This window comes from Solea senegalensis, linkage group LG11, assembly GCF_019176455.1.
Source record: "Solea senegalensis isolate Sse05_10M linkage group LG11, IFAPA_SoseM_1, whole genome shotgun sequence".
NCBI classification, from domain to species: Eukaryota; Metazoa; Chordata; class Actinopteri; order Pleuronectiformes; family Soleidae; genus Solea; species Solea senegalensis.
The window spans coordinates 12784504-12797562 of NC_058031.1; the positions used below are offsets into that span (position 1 = coordinate 12784504).

The following is a 13059-nucleotide window of genomic DNA, read 5'->3' on the forward strand; positions in this document are numbered from 1 at the left end:
TAATAAAAAGGCATTAATGTTTCCAACATCAGAGCAAAGCAGGTGAGCAGTGACTGCAATAACCACACACTAAGTGGCCATGTACTTTTCACAATTGTCCATAATTCATAACGACACCGACAGGCTTCCCTTGGCACACAGCGGCTCCATATGGTGATGTGTATTGATATGTGATATCTGAAAAAAATCCGTCATGTCAGTGAGGGCACCCTCCTCTGCTGCTGCTCATTTTCAAGAGAAGGATCAAATGCAAATTCATGAAGAAAACAAAGGCGCATAGAGACAGAATTGAAAGTGAGCCTTGTAACACAGTAGCTCTCTTTCCAAAGAGGGGGAGAAAGGAAGCAGTGCGATCATGCTCTATAGCTCACCCTGAAACAGAGAGATAGCCATAGCTGCCTTGACAGATCCACTGTTTGATCAAGTGAATGAAAAAAGATCAAGCAGCATATTTCAGCATCACTCCAATTACATGGGTAAAGTTCCTGATATTGCTGTTCAGCACCATACCAATAAGAATGCTGCCAGTTATTTATTCCACCATGAAATAAGCATCAAAAATCATTGTGCATGACATATTGTATTATGGATTTCGGGCTCAGTGTATGGTTCTATAATTTCCCATCGAGAGACAGTAGTTGTCACGAAAAGGTGATTCACAACAGCCCGTATTCTCCACCACCTTTCAGTGCAGAGGTGGGGTGCATTGAGGGTGGTGAGATTAAAGTCCAAAGATGGAGAAGGAAGCAATTGGTGATGCCATTCACATTAGACCATTAGGATGAGAAATGATCGTGATATTTAACAACGCCGCAACGTGCCACGCATATGATAGTGGGGGAGGGTTATCTGCCCAACAATATGAATGAGAGCTGAGAGTTGCAGGGTGGTTTCTATTCCACACGAGAAAGAACATGTGCACGGTTATTGCACTGAGAAAACTGTTATTATAGAAACCATGGGACACATTGTAATAACACCTTAGGTTTCTGAAGGTTTGCCAAAATGATATGTCGCTTCAAATGACATAATCCCCATAATCCCTGTGATCTTCACACACTGATAAGCATCCATAATCCCTCACCTCACAAGGATTTAAAAAAGAGAATTAAAAGTGTACAAATTCAAAAGGGCACAGGGATATCTACTGTGTTTCCCATACAGGACGAGAAGGAGGATAGGAGTGTTAAAAGCAGGTAGTTAAATAGCAGCCTGTGCTGGAAGCTTTGTTAGAATCGGCGCAAAACAAGTAATCAGTGCAAAAATGTGGTTATACCGTACAAACCAACCACGTTATCTTTTAATTTTTCTCTGTCGTGTTGTGTGTTGTGCAGTTTTAAGTCAGTTGCATGACGACATTACCACAAACTCAGGGAGCGAAACTGATCCCGTCGTTGATGCGAGCTCTGCTTTGCTTTTATGTGTTCTCTAATTATGAACACTGAAGATGAAGCAGAACAACATTTTGGATTTATTCCGTTTTTTTGAGTGTGTAGTGGCATAATGACATACTTGTGGACACTTTGATTACACAAATTCTGACAAGGGACTTCATCACAACAATGTTTGATTTATTGGGATTACAAATCAATTAGATATTCATCAACCACCTGCAAGCCAAAACTTGCTTGTTTAGACACAAAGATGAGGAATGTCCTGTCAATCAAAAACAAGATTTCTTTTATCTCTTCCTCTGTCTAAGATTAAAAAATTTTAGGGCAGTGAATTCACATTTTTTTATTTTTTTATCCTGCCAACAAGAAAAATCTTGATTTGCTCCTGGCAAGAACAGAACATCCTTCTCTATCTGAGACCAAAAGAAAATCCCACTTCTCTTTGTTATGACACAAATGATGCATTTCATGCCACTTTCTCACACTGGTGTATGAAATCAAATGAAAGCCACTGTTCTGCATTCAACTGTTATGTCAGGAGACTGCAGCACCTTTAGCCTCCTCCCCTTACCTAGTGTTTGATAGTTACTGCAAAATATAGAAGACAATAGAGTTTCCAGCTGTTTAATAGATTAACTAGATGTAGGTGTGTTAAACTGGGGCAGCGCAGCACTGATTCAAGTGCTTTAAGAACGTTTTCTCACCTTCTCAGCAGATGACGGCCTGTGGCTATGAAAAGAATGAAGACTCCTGCTCTGAGTGAAAAGAGATCACACAATTACAGCAACAAAAAAACTACAATCTTTAAAATAAACTAAAACATATAGGCTCTATGGAGCTCCTTTTTTCTGAATGTGTTGTTGATGTTAGATCTACAGAGATGCAGGTAACACTTTACTCTGGCTTTTTTTTATATTTTAAAATGTAAAAGTTTTTGTTGCATATTAGGGGATGGGTCAAATTAGAATTTAAGATCCATTGAAAATTAAAAATGTGATGTGTTGTCATATTTCAGTGTGTGGCATGTCAGTAGAGGATGTGTGCAAACAAATAAATGAGGCAGCTGAGGTTTTCCAAACCGAAGCAGAATGCACACATACACACACACACACAGAGAGTGGGACCCTTGTTAGTGCTCAGCCTCGGAGGCAAAACTGGCATTTAGCGAGGCAGCACATTCCTCTAATTGTGTGTGATGGCCCAGGGCAGGGGATTGTGATTACTGTAAGCTGTCTGAAACACTGTATAACCAAACTCACAGTTTGGCAAACACTAGAGCAAACAAACACTGTACCTGCTCTTCTCTTTCGACACAGCGCTACAGTTATTATTTCACTTACACTCCCACTCATTATTTAAATCTGCAGCACAGAGTGACTGCTGATGAGAAGAGTCAGAGTCAGCCTGCAAACTACATTAATGAACAGCCCTCAGCTTAGATAAACGTCTGGTGATGCATTGAGCTGTGTCAACCTGCAGTTTGGTGTTGGAGATGAAATTCTTGTCCAACTATTTTTCTTGCAACGTTTGCCTTTGCAGCTTGGTTTGCAATGTCACACAAAACGCACGAGATAACGAGACAAACATGCAGTAAAACACACAGTACAACTAGACAGAACAACACATCAAGACCCTGACATAATATGATATATATTAGGAAGGTGTCTTTATCAACTACGGTAAAAAAAAAATAAAAAATAAAAAGACAAACTTGTGAGCACTCATTTACCATGTGTGATCAAAATGTAATCTCTGTTCTGCTAGTTTGTTAGAACCAGTTGGAGCTTGGCTCTGCATCAACAATGACAGATTACTTTTTATTGGAATAAAGCAGCTAAAGAAGCTGAATCGTTATCATAGAATAGCATTTATTTATTTTATTTATTTATCTGAAAGCTTTGTGACCCGTGACCCCGCTACAGTGCACATATTATTTAAGAAGCCATAACTTCCCACAACTACGAAATGACAAAAAAAATCCACTTTACTTTTATCAAATCTGCTACATCTTCAAAGGGAAAAAAGGGAAGAATTCAAGAGAGCATTATCAGTTTCTTCATTTCTGTTAAGTTATTTAATTTTAGTACCTCCCCGGGCTCGTTTAAATCTAAATTTTGCTGGGCCTTTCACTTTGAAGTAATCCATGCAAAGTACCACTGTGGTGCAGACTCTACTGTACTGAGCTGTAAAGACAAATTTCCCCAGTATATGATGAAGGCTCAATATACTGTCACACTGATAACAGACCCAAAGGCATAAAATCAATATTATATTAAACTTCCATGGTATCTTGACGTCCAAGGTAAATTCTGACAGTGAATGAATTTAACTTCATCTTCATATAAATGTAGAAATGATCATTAAATAGCATATGAACATAATGTAAACTACTATTAGTTCATCTTATGGATGGAGCCGTTATAACGTCTCACATAAGTAGAGATTGGCGTAGACACAAGCTAATCTTTGATATGAGCTGAAGAGTAAATTAAACATGAAGCACTTTTGAAGTCACTTACTGTACGTCGCTTTTACTTTCTACACTGCTCATCCTCTCGACTCTCATGGTGCATCCAACACACCCACGACAGTCATTCATATCCTAATTCTTTGTTATAATAAAGCAGGACGGCACATTTGCAGCTAATGGGTTTATTATGCTAATGTTGTGCTGCATTTGCAACATCTACTGTGGTATAATTTACCACACCAATGGAAGAGGTTACAATTATTTATATAATGAAGTCTATTATCATGTTACCTATAGGCGGCCATATTATTTTTCCTTCCCACAGGCTATAAGATCACAGCCACGTGAGGCAGCGTGACAGCTGACGTGTATTTTTCAGTAAAAGATGCCATTTACCTGCGTCAATCAATCATTTAGCTTTGCATTTCCTCAGCTTCCACAAACAGTGATGTATGACTCTCATTAAAACCACATAAACAGGAAAGATTTGTACCAGTGTGCACATGTTTAAATCTCATTACAGTCACGTGGGGGGAAAACCAAACGTTACAACTGACCTGTTATTATCCCCACAACAGATAAGCCTTCAGAAATGTGTTCTAAAGCCTTGTGTTTGTTCCCATGTGTACTGCAAAAACACATTCAAAAATGACTGAGTGAGCTAAGTGTAAATGTAAGCAATAGAGGTAATAACATGTGAAAAATGTGTGTATATACATATATTCATCATTTATTCATACATGACCACAGCGTCTAGTGATTCTTTATCTGCTCTATAACCCTGTGTTTAACCCACAGACGTTTATTGTTGATTCATTTTGCTTGTGCATGCATTTATTAGCGCAGGAAAAATGACACATATATATTATTAGTGTCTGTCATTTGTCTAAATGTGACTGCATATACAGATTCAAAAATGAATAAGAGTGTGGTGGTTATGGCTCACGTCTATAAAAAAAAAATAAAGAAGACAGAGTGAATGCAGTTCACAATAATATCTAACCTAGTTTCGTTCATGGGAGACTATTTTCGACAACCATATTTTGAACGTGATGTACTGCCATTGGAGTAGCACGTTTATTGATCAACACGACAACTTGCCAGTGCAAAATAATACTAAACACGAAGTAAGTATGGTTTCTTTCATTAACCACAATATCGGCTCATTAGCAGCAACAGCTTTAGTTATTTATTTATTTTGACAAGACAAAGCACTCTGCTTAGAATAAAAGAATCCTTACAGTCATATCTAGGTGTTATAAAGGTCAATGCTGGGACATGTCGTCTATTTTAGTCCTTCTAATAAATCCAAAAATCTAGCTTTCAGAATGACTGTTATTTTCATGACAAATGCGTTAATAAGGACCAAAGAAATCACCGTGACTGTGGTTTGTTTGGATAAGGCATCTATCCTAACCTCAATTTGTAACAAGACATGAGCAGACATCAGAAAGGAATACAACATCACTCCAGTATCTAAAAAAGATTATTTTGATGTTTCTTAAACCTTAATTGGGTGAAATATAAGACTCAATATCTCCCAATCTTCTGTATGATGCAAGTACAACTATCTCCCTATGATTCCAGCATACAGACATCACACATAAAAAAGTGTGTGTACATGAGGACATTTTCTGACATTACTCAAGTTGTGGGGACATGTCCTCCTTATGGGGACAAAAATCAAGTCCCCATAACAAATATGATTACATTTTAAGGTACATACATGTTGTATGGTTAGGATGAGATTCAAGTTAGGTTAAGGTTAAGGTTATGGTTAAGGTTAGAATTAGGCCAGTAGTAGTTATGGTTAAGGTAAGTCTCCAGGAAATTAATGTAAATCAACGTAGTCCTCTGAAGTCATGGAAACCGTGTGTGTGTGATGGAAGAGAGGGTAAAAAGAAGGCAGAGAGTAAGAGGTTTGGCGAACAAAAAGATGAGAGAACACAATGAGAAGAAATGGGTCAAGCTAGAGAAAAAAATGAATCTGAGAGAATAAATGAGAGATGGAGTGTGGAAAATAGGGAAAGAGAGTGCCGACGTGCTTCTTAAGCAGGTCATTGGATGCAGTGTGCCTTGGGAGGGCTTGTTTAAGCATGGCTAACAGATTTCCTCAGTCCCTGCGGGAGCCGCTCCTCAAAGATGCAGTCCACCGAGGTACTGTCACTTCAGGATGCATGACAAGGAAATGCAGCACATAGCTATTAAACAACTTCTGAGGCAACGTGTGTCACAGGAGGGAAACTCCGTCACCCATGGAAACTGTTTAACAATTCACAAAGACATAAAACAGCACCCTTACCTTTCTGAATCACTTATTTCCGACATAGAGGCTTTAAGTACAATTTGGGCAGGGTGATATGATTTGTGAATCATATGTTGATTTTTTTTAGGCTATGTCCCAATATACTGCACAAGATATATCTCAATAGATAAAAAGCTGGCTGTTCAGAGGTTTGTGCCTCTCACAGGACAGTGACAATAGAGTATATTGCAAATACTGTAGTCTATGGCTTCTACTCTAAAATAAAAGATGTACCCTAAAAATAGGAGGAATGTCTGTATTCTAGCTGTTCATGGTCTGTATTACATACTTAAAATACAGCTGCTGCTGCTCCCTTTAATTTTAAATTATTTCTGGGGTATTTAGACTTTTTCATGTGTATGAAACAATGAAATTACCAATAAATATAATCACTAAACACTGAAGAGTTGTTAACAGTGTTTTCTTGTATAATTTTTTGTCACTTCTAAGTTTCTTTAATCGATAATTCATTTAATATAATATTTGACTAAAGGCTTAACAATTAGTACCCAAACAGCCTACATCACAGATGACATCACTACATGACGACATCCAGAGCCCGTCTCATGTCACAATACTGATATATATCGATATATTGCCCAGCACAGTTACCAGCAGCACAAGTGAATGTTCTCATGAGTGATACATTCTACAGATTTAAACTCTAACAGCAACCACATCATTACCATCGACCTCTGTTGACAGATTAAAGTATGTGAGCGTTGTATTCGTGCAGAATCACAACATTTGTCAAGCTCCAACACTGAAGATATAGAATTTCTGCCTGAGGCTGCGTCTTATGCTTGTGAAGTGGAGTGTGAAGCCTAATTTACAGCAAACTGGTGAACATCGTCCCTTGATCCTGCTCATCTTCATATTCAGCACTGACGGGCACCGAGCTCTGTATTCCACAAGCACCAGTCACTGGCAGAGTTCATGGTCGACACCAAAGCCCTGCTGTTCGCGCCGACTCCCCTCTAACGAAGCCATCCTCACCCCATACATCACACGGAAGCATACATGCTGCACTTCACAGTCTCATGTACAAACACAAGCTTTGTAGTCTGTCAAAAATCCTCCATCTCACTCTCCCACTTAAAGAGCCACACACAGGTCTGTAGGCGTCGACTTCAATCCACTCTCTGTGGTTGACGGCCTCCCTAATGACAGTAATTGCACTGAGGAAGCTCCCGGTTGTGTTCAATTACCCATTACCATTCCAAGCATACTGTTCTAATCTTACAGTGTAATGTATGACACAGATGGCTCTAGAGTGCAGACATATTCATCACTGCTGAATCTTTGATGGAATGTGTGAAATCCTGCAGGAGAGCCACATTATATTTGAATGGGCTGAGAGTGGCTCTGCGTTTTTATCATCCGATAGCAAAAAAAACGTTGTGTTTGCAAAGTTAAAAGCATTCCATTTGTCTCCCTCAAGTGAAGCAAAAATGTATTTCCAGCTCTGAGCAGCTTCGATCAGAGAGAACACTTTGAAACAAACACTCACCCCAAAGGTTTCTCCAGGCGACTGGCAGGTGAGCCCACGATCTCTCCCAGCGTACAGTGGACCTGGCCCAGGAAGTCCTGTCATGGAGGGGGAACATAACGTGGGACGGAGAGAGACACAGGTTGGGGCAAAGGATGGGGTAATTCAAGATGGATCACAGGAGGGTAACAAGGAGAACCGGTGAGGAGTTAAGCATCGTTATAAGCTAAGCATTGTACGGTTGTAAATTAGGGACATCTGAGGCAGACACGTACGTTAAAGTCGGGCGGCTTCCGAGGTGGAGAAGAAGGTGGAGGAAAAGATAGAGACCAGGCGGCAGAGGTGACACAACAGAGCATATCATGGAACAGAAGGCACACAACTCAAATACCAGACTGTCATCAAACAAGTGCAAGAAAGAAGAGCGAGAGTGGAAATGTGAAAGAGCAGATTATGTGTTCAGTGGAAGGCTAAGAGCAGAACAAAAAGAGGAGCGGAGCAAGAGGAGAAAAAGCAAAGTATGAAAGCATCTCACAGTAGGAACAGTTAGTTTTCATGGCATGGACTGCAATGCAAACGCATAACAAGGAAGCATCGCTTACATGGAAGCATAACATTTTTCATCTGGTAGTATGCAAAACATGTAGTGTAAACACAATCCTTGTGTGTCTGTGAGTAAACTATTACCATGGTTCTCAATCTGTGGTACGAGGAGGAAAATCACATTTACAGTTTGCCGTATTTACAACACTCTATTTTATTGTGGCCGTTAACTGCATAATAGTGTTACTTCAACGTTGTCTCAGCTGGTACTTGGTATACAAAGTTTGAGAACCACTGAACGATCAGTGACATACGTCGTACATTGAATGAGCTGTTGACTAACATTCTATATCAAAGCCATGTCAATGTTGGCATTCATTTAAAAATAAATGTACTGTTTTGAATATCACATGCTGTCTTAAAAATGAAAATCTAAATTTCATACAACACCAAACAGGGAAATGTGCTGAAAAGCTTTGATAAAGATGGTTTCATTTTCAATTAACAAAAAAGGTAATGCGAGTTAATGCCAGATGCAAATGAAACTTTGATTATTATCGCTCTGGAGAAATAGCTGCTTGTTTTATAAATTGAAGCAGATGGGAAGCAAAGAAAGCATAGAGTAGACTCATTATTGGGAAAATAAATTGCTACAAACGCTGGTTTGCACAGAACCATAATTATCAAAGACGCGTATGCAAGTTCTTCACTTACGTGCTTTGTCAGATCTGGACTTTTAGAGTCAATATCGTACCTGAAAGGGAAAAAAAGGCCATAAATCAAAGAGGCAAAGATGTGGGCAAAACAACAGCCTCACGAATACTGACTCTCATAAAAAGATAGTGTCTGCAGACATTTTCTGCCTGTCAATCACACACCTCGGTCATTGGGGGAGCAAATGGATTAGCACAGTAAAAATGGTAAGCAACAATGTGACAGTTAATTAAGGGAGCCATTCTATAGTTTATAAATGTAATTTCCCCTCTATGCCAGTGGGATCATATTGAAACAATCAAGCACTACATAAAAAGTTTTTGCACATCTGCCAGTCAATCTTAATGTAAAAGTAATTAAAGCTCAGAATGCACTGGCTCCCACCTCTGTGATAAAAGAGATATGTAAATGAGGAGCACTAATTGTGAGGGGATGCACTCCCTCCTTTCCTGTTCCAGTGTCGTATCATGGTAGCATGCCTAATTAATTCATTAAATGTCTAAAAATCCACAGAGACCTGCTGTGTGATACATCCTGGAAGTCCATCAGGGACTTCATGCTTGAAGGGAGGGGGGAAAGGAGGGATTTTCAGAAGCATATTTCCTTTTGTTAAGAAAGAGGAAGAAAAGGAAGAAATGATTCTGACTCAATTATTTGGATTTCAATATTAAACTGCACTTTCCCGACCCTCTCATTGCCTGACCTTTTCAAGAGGAGAATGACAGCAATATGTGAAAAAGGGAGAAGGGAAGGGTCTCTGTGAGACTATAGGACTTGGTTTCAGACATTTGCTTTTCTTAGCAGCAGTGAGATTAAGGATAAAACTTTGTATGAAATATTTATCAACCTTTTACCAATCTGCCTTTTCATGAGCGACTATTGAGACACTGCACTGATGAATAATTCCTCAAGAGAGGAGAGGAAAAACTGACTCGAGAGAGAAAATGAGAGGTGTAGTGGGTGAAGAGATGGATGAAGAAGAGAAAGGATGAATGAGGATGAATATGTCAAAGCATGTGGTGGATATAAAAGGAGGAATTTGAGAACTGTGCGAGAGGAGGGTATCGCATGTGAAAAAACACACACACCACAGTGATTTTCCTCAAAGGACCAGTCAAAAGTAAAAACTCACACATCGAAGCGCAGGTTCTGCTTCTCCTCAAAGAAGTAGTCCAGGATGAATTTCCTGACAAAGTCCGGGTTGAGTGTGTTGTCGATTACCTCTGTTCTGCCAAACTAGATCAGAGCCAAATAAAAAAGAGGGATTAAAAGGAAAATGTAAGCAAACAACACATCATGCAAAACTACACACTGCTCCATCACCTCATCCCACCCCTCTGTCTTCTCCCAAGAGGTGAGTGAAATTCACAGCTTCAGATAGCCTGAGATTTAACAGAAGTCAATGACTGCTCACTGTCAGCTCTTCTCATTCTGCTGCAGATAGAGAGACCTGAGGGAAGCACTTTATTTGACTCTAATTACACTAATTTTATTATTACAACAGTCATTTTCAAATCCACTTCAAAACAAGGAATGAGGCGATGATGTGCTAAAACAAAGGAAAAGAAAAATGTTTTCACACTGTAACTGTGTGGGAGGAAGATGGCAAACATTTTCCTATTGTGTAAATGGGAACTTGCCAGCACAGACACTGTAAAAAAAAAAAAGCATTTGTCAGTGTCACAGTGCAAGACCCTCTGATGATGTGCGGATACACAAATGAACACATACAGAGAGTCTTGCACCATTTTGTGCAAGCACGCTCACAATAACTGTATGCAAAATTTATATTTCAAAGTCAGAGCCCTGACGTTGAGCCCCATAAATAAAAGATCCCCAGTAGAAAGTGGCATCAAAAACTGACACAGTGAATTTGCAATAGCAGTGGCCGGGGTTAATGAAGAGATGAAATTACAGGCTCACACCTTTGTGATTACAAGCAGTGGGGGTAAAACAGTGGGGGTGCCATGTCTCGTACAGAATATTTCAGTCTGTAAACTGACGGCACATGTGCACTGTGTAACACGGCATACTCACTGGCATGATGTGTGGGAATGTTATCATGGTGCCTTTGTTCCAAATCAAACACAAATGTGAAATGACAAACAACACGTCACCACAAATGAGGCCTATACATATATATATATATATATATATATATACATATACACATATACATATATATATATATATATATATATATACACACACATATACATATATATATATACACACACATATATATATACACATACATATATATACATACATACATACATACACACATATATATACATATATAAGAATATATGTATACATACATACATACATATATACATATATATATATATATAAAAAAAAAACTTATACTACTGTACATAACACAGGTCACCATTTTTCTACAAAGCAAAGCAGGCAATCGTAAAGGGTCAAGTGTTAATGGTTTTTACTCAGAACCTTATGACTATTTTTAGTGCATAATTCAAAGAAATTATAGATATTTTTCATTGTAAGTAGGCAAGACACCATCATTGCTGTGACATCGCACAAATTACTAGTTACCAATTACTTGTTACTTTACTTACTAGTTGCCTCAAGTCAGGAGGCACCTGCTTCATCTCCAGCTGCTCCAACAGTAGTGATGGAATTTTACTTTTGATAAATAAACGGACAGTGAACTACAGAAGCCTCTGCTTCCTAAAAAGTATCTTTGTGTTCACATCATAGAGATTTCCTGGCAGTGCAGGACCAATAATGTTCACCTTTGAGCTTAAGTTTCTTTCAGTCAGACAGAAAAATAAGGTTTTTTGATTACCTCGTCGTGATTCTGAGGAAGATGTCAAGGTTTTCAAAAAAACAACCTTAATTTTCCTTCTGACAGAACGAAACTTCAAACTCAGTATATTACCAAGAAAACAACCTTTGAACTTTTTTGGATTGGATGTTCACCCTTTTTTAAATTCATGTATCTGCTCTGTAATATTACATCACAGTGTGGATTTGATGCATTAGCAAGCTAGTAACCTTCAGTCACAGCAGTATATATAAATTTAATAAGTGTTGCCGGGAACAGTGGCTGTGCTAAAGCATCATTTTTGTCTCATTTTTACAACTGTTGTTCAAAATGTGAATAGGGATACAATCACCTTTGATAACAAGGGCAGCAGACACAGCAATGGTGGCTATGCAAGACAGTGGAACATCTATAGTACTTTGCTTATACTACCATTGTCTCAAAAGAGTCAATGTGAAAGAACATTGCGGCACAGTATGGGACAACAGGCAAGAGTCATTTCACTTGTGCTATAATTTTAACAAATTAATATCATTGCGGGCCACACGGTTGGTGTAGTGGTTAGCACTCTTGCCTTTGCAGGAATAAGACCCAGGTTCGAGCCCCAGTTGGAACAAGGGCCTTTCTGCATGGAGTTTGCATGTTCTCCCCTTCTTCGGCTTCGTCCCACAGTCCAAAAACATGCAATATGGGGAAATTGGACACTCTAAATTGACCGTGAGTGTGAGAGTGAATGGTTGTTTGTCTCTATGTGTGGCCCTGCGATGGACTGGCGAACTGTCCAGGGTGTACCCCGCCTATCGCCCTATGTCAGCTGAGATTGGCACAGCACCCCCCGCGACCCTGTGGTGGAGGATAAAGCGGTAGATGATGGATGGATGATACCAATGCAAATGCAATGACATTAGAGTGGGTTTGCTGAGGCATGTCTAAGTTTGTACAAGTTGAACTCCTGTCACTGCTCTGTTCCAGCAGATGCAAAGGAGGTGAAATCTCCACAAGCACCTGTTTCTGTGAGTAGTGGGGAGGCAGGGGGCAGATTCAGTTTTGGTCTCAGGCCAAAACTTAGCACCAGAACAAAGAACAACCACCTAAGGAAATAAGAGATCTCCCACTCCACATATTGTTCCTGCCTTGGCAAGTACACAGTCAGCCTGAAAAAAACAGTGTTGCCTCAGCACTACAATTAACTGTCACCAGGGAGAAGAAAAAATGGGCTGAGTGAATTTCTGGTGTTGGCAGTGTGCACTTCTTCACCTCCAATATCCCCAACTAGAATTAATTGCGAGCTGGGGTTTCAGAAAATTCATCTTTTTCAAGATTTTGACTAGAATGGAAAAGGCCCTTGCT

The 13059-nt window shown here is 39.3% G+C and overlaps 2 protein-coding genes across 6 annotated transcripts in view; one reads left to right on the top strand and one right to left on the bottom strand.

The window, feature by feature from the left end:
- The window catches only part of samd11 (sterile alpha motif domain containing 11), a 1171052-nt gene that overhangs the window by 747705 nt on the left and 410288 nt on the right, over positions 1–13059 (top strand). The window lies entirely within an intron of this gene.
- Positions 1–13059, bottom strand: part of cpne5a (copine Va) — a 67148-nt gene that overhangs the window by 34993 nt on the left and 19096 nt on the right. The window contains exons 4-7 of one of the 2 annotated variants that reach the window (XM_044038084.1): positions 10048–10151; positions 8916–8955; positions 7934–7948; positions 7680–7756 (exon numbers count right to left, since the gene is read on the bottom strand). In XM_044038084.1, the coding sequence (XP_043894019.1) occupies positions 7680–7756; positions 7934–7948; positions 8916–8955; positions 10048–10151 (236 nt within the window). The remainder of the gene's footprint in view (positions 1–7679; positions 7757–7933; positions 7949–8915; positions 8956–10047; positions 10152–13059) is intronic. The other variant, XM_044038085.1, reaches the window with a different exon arrangement.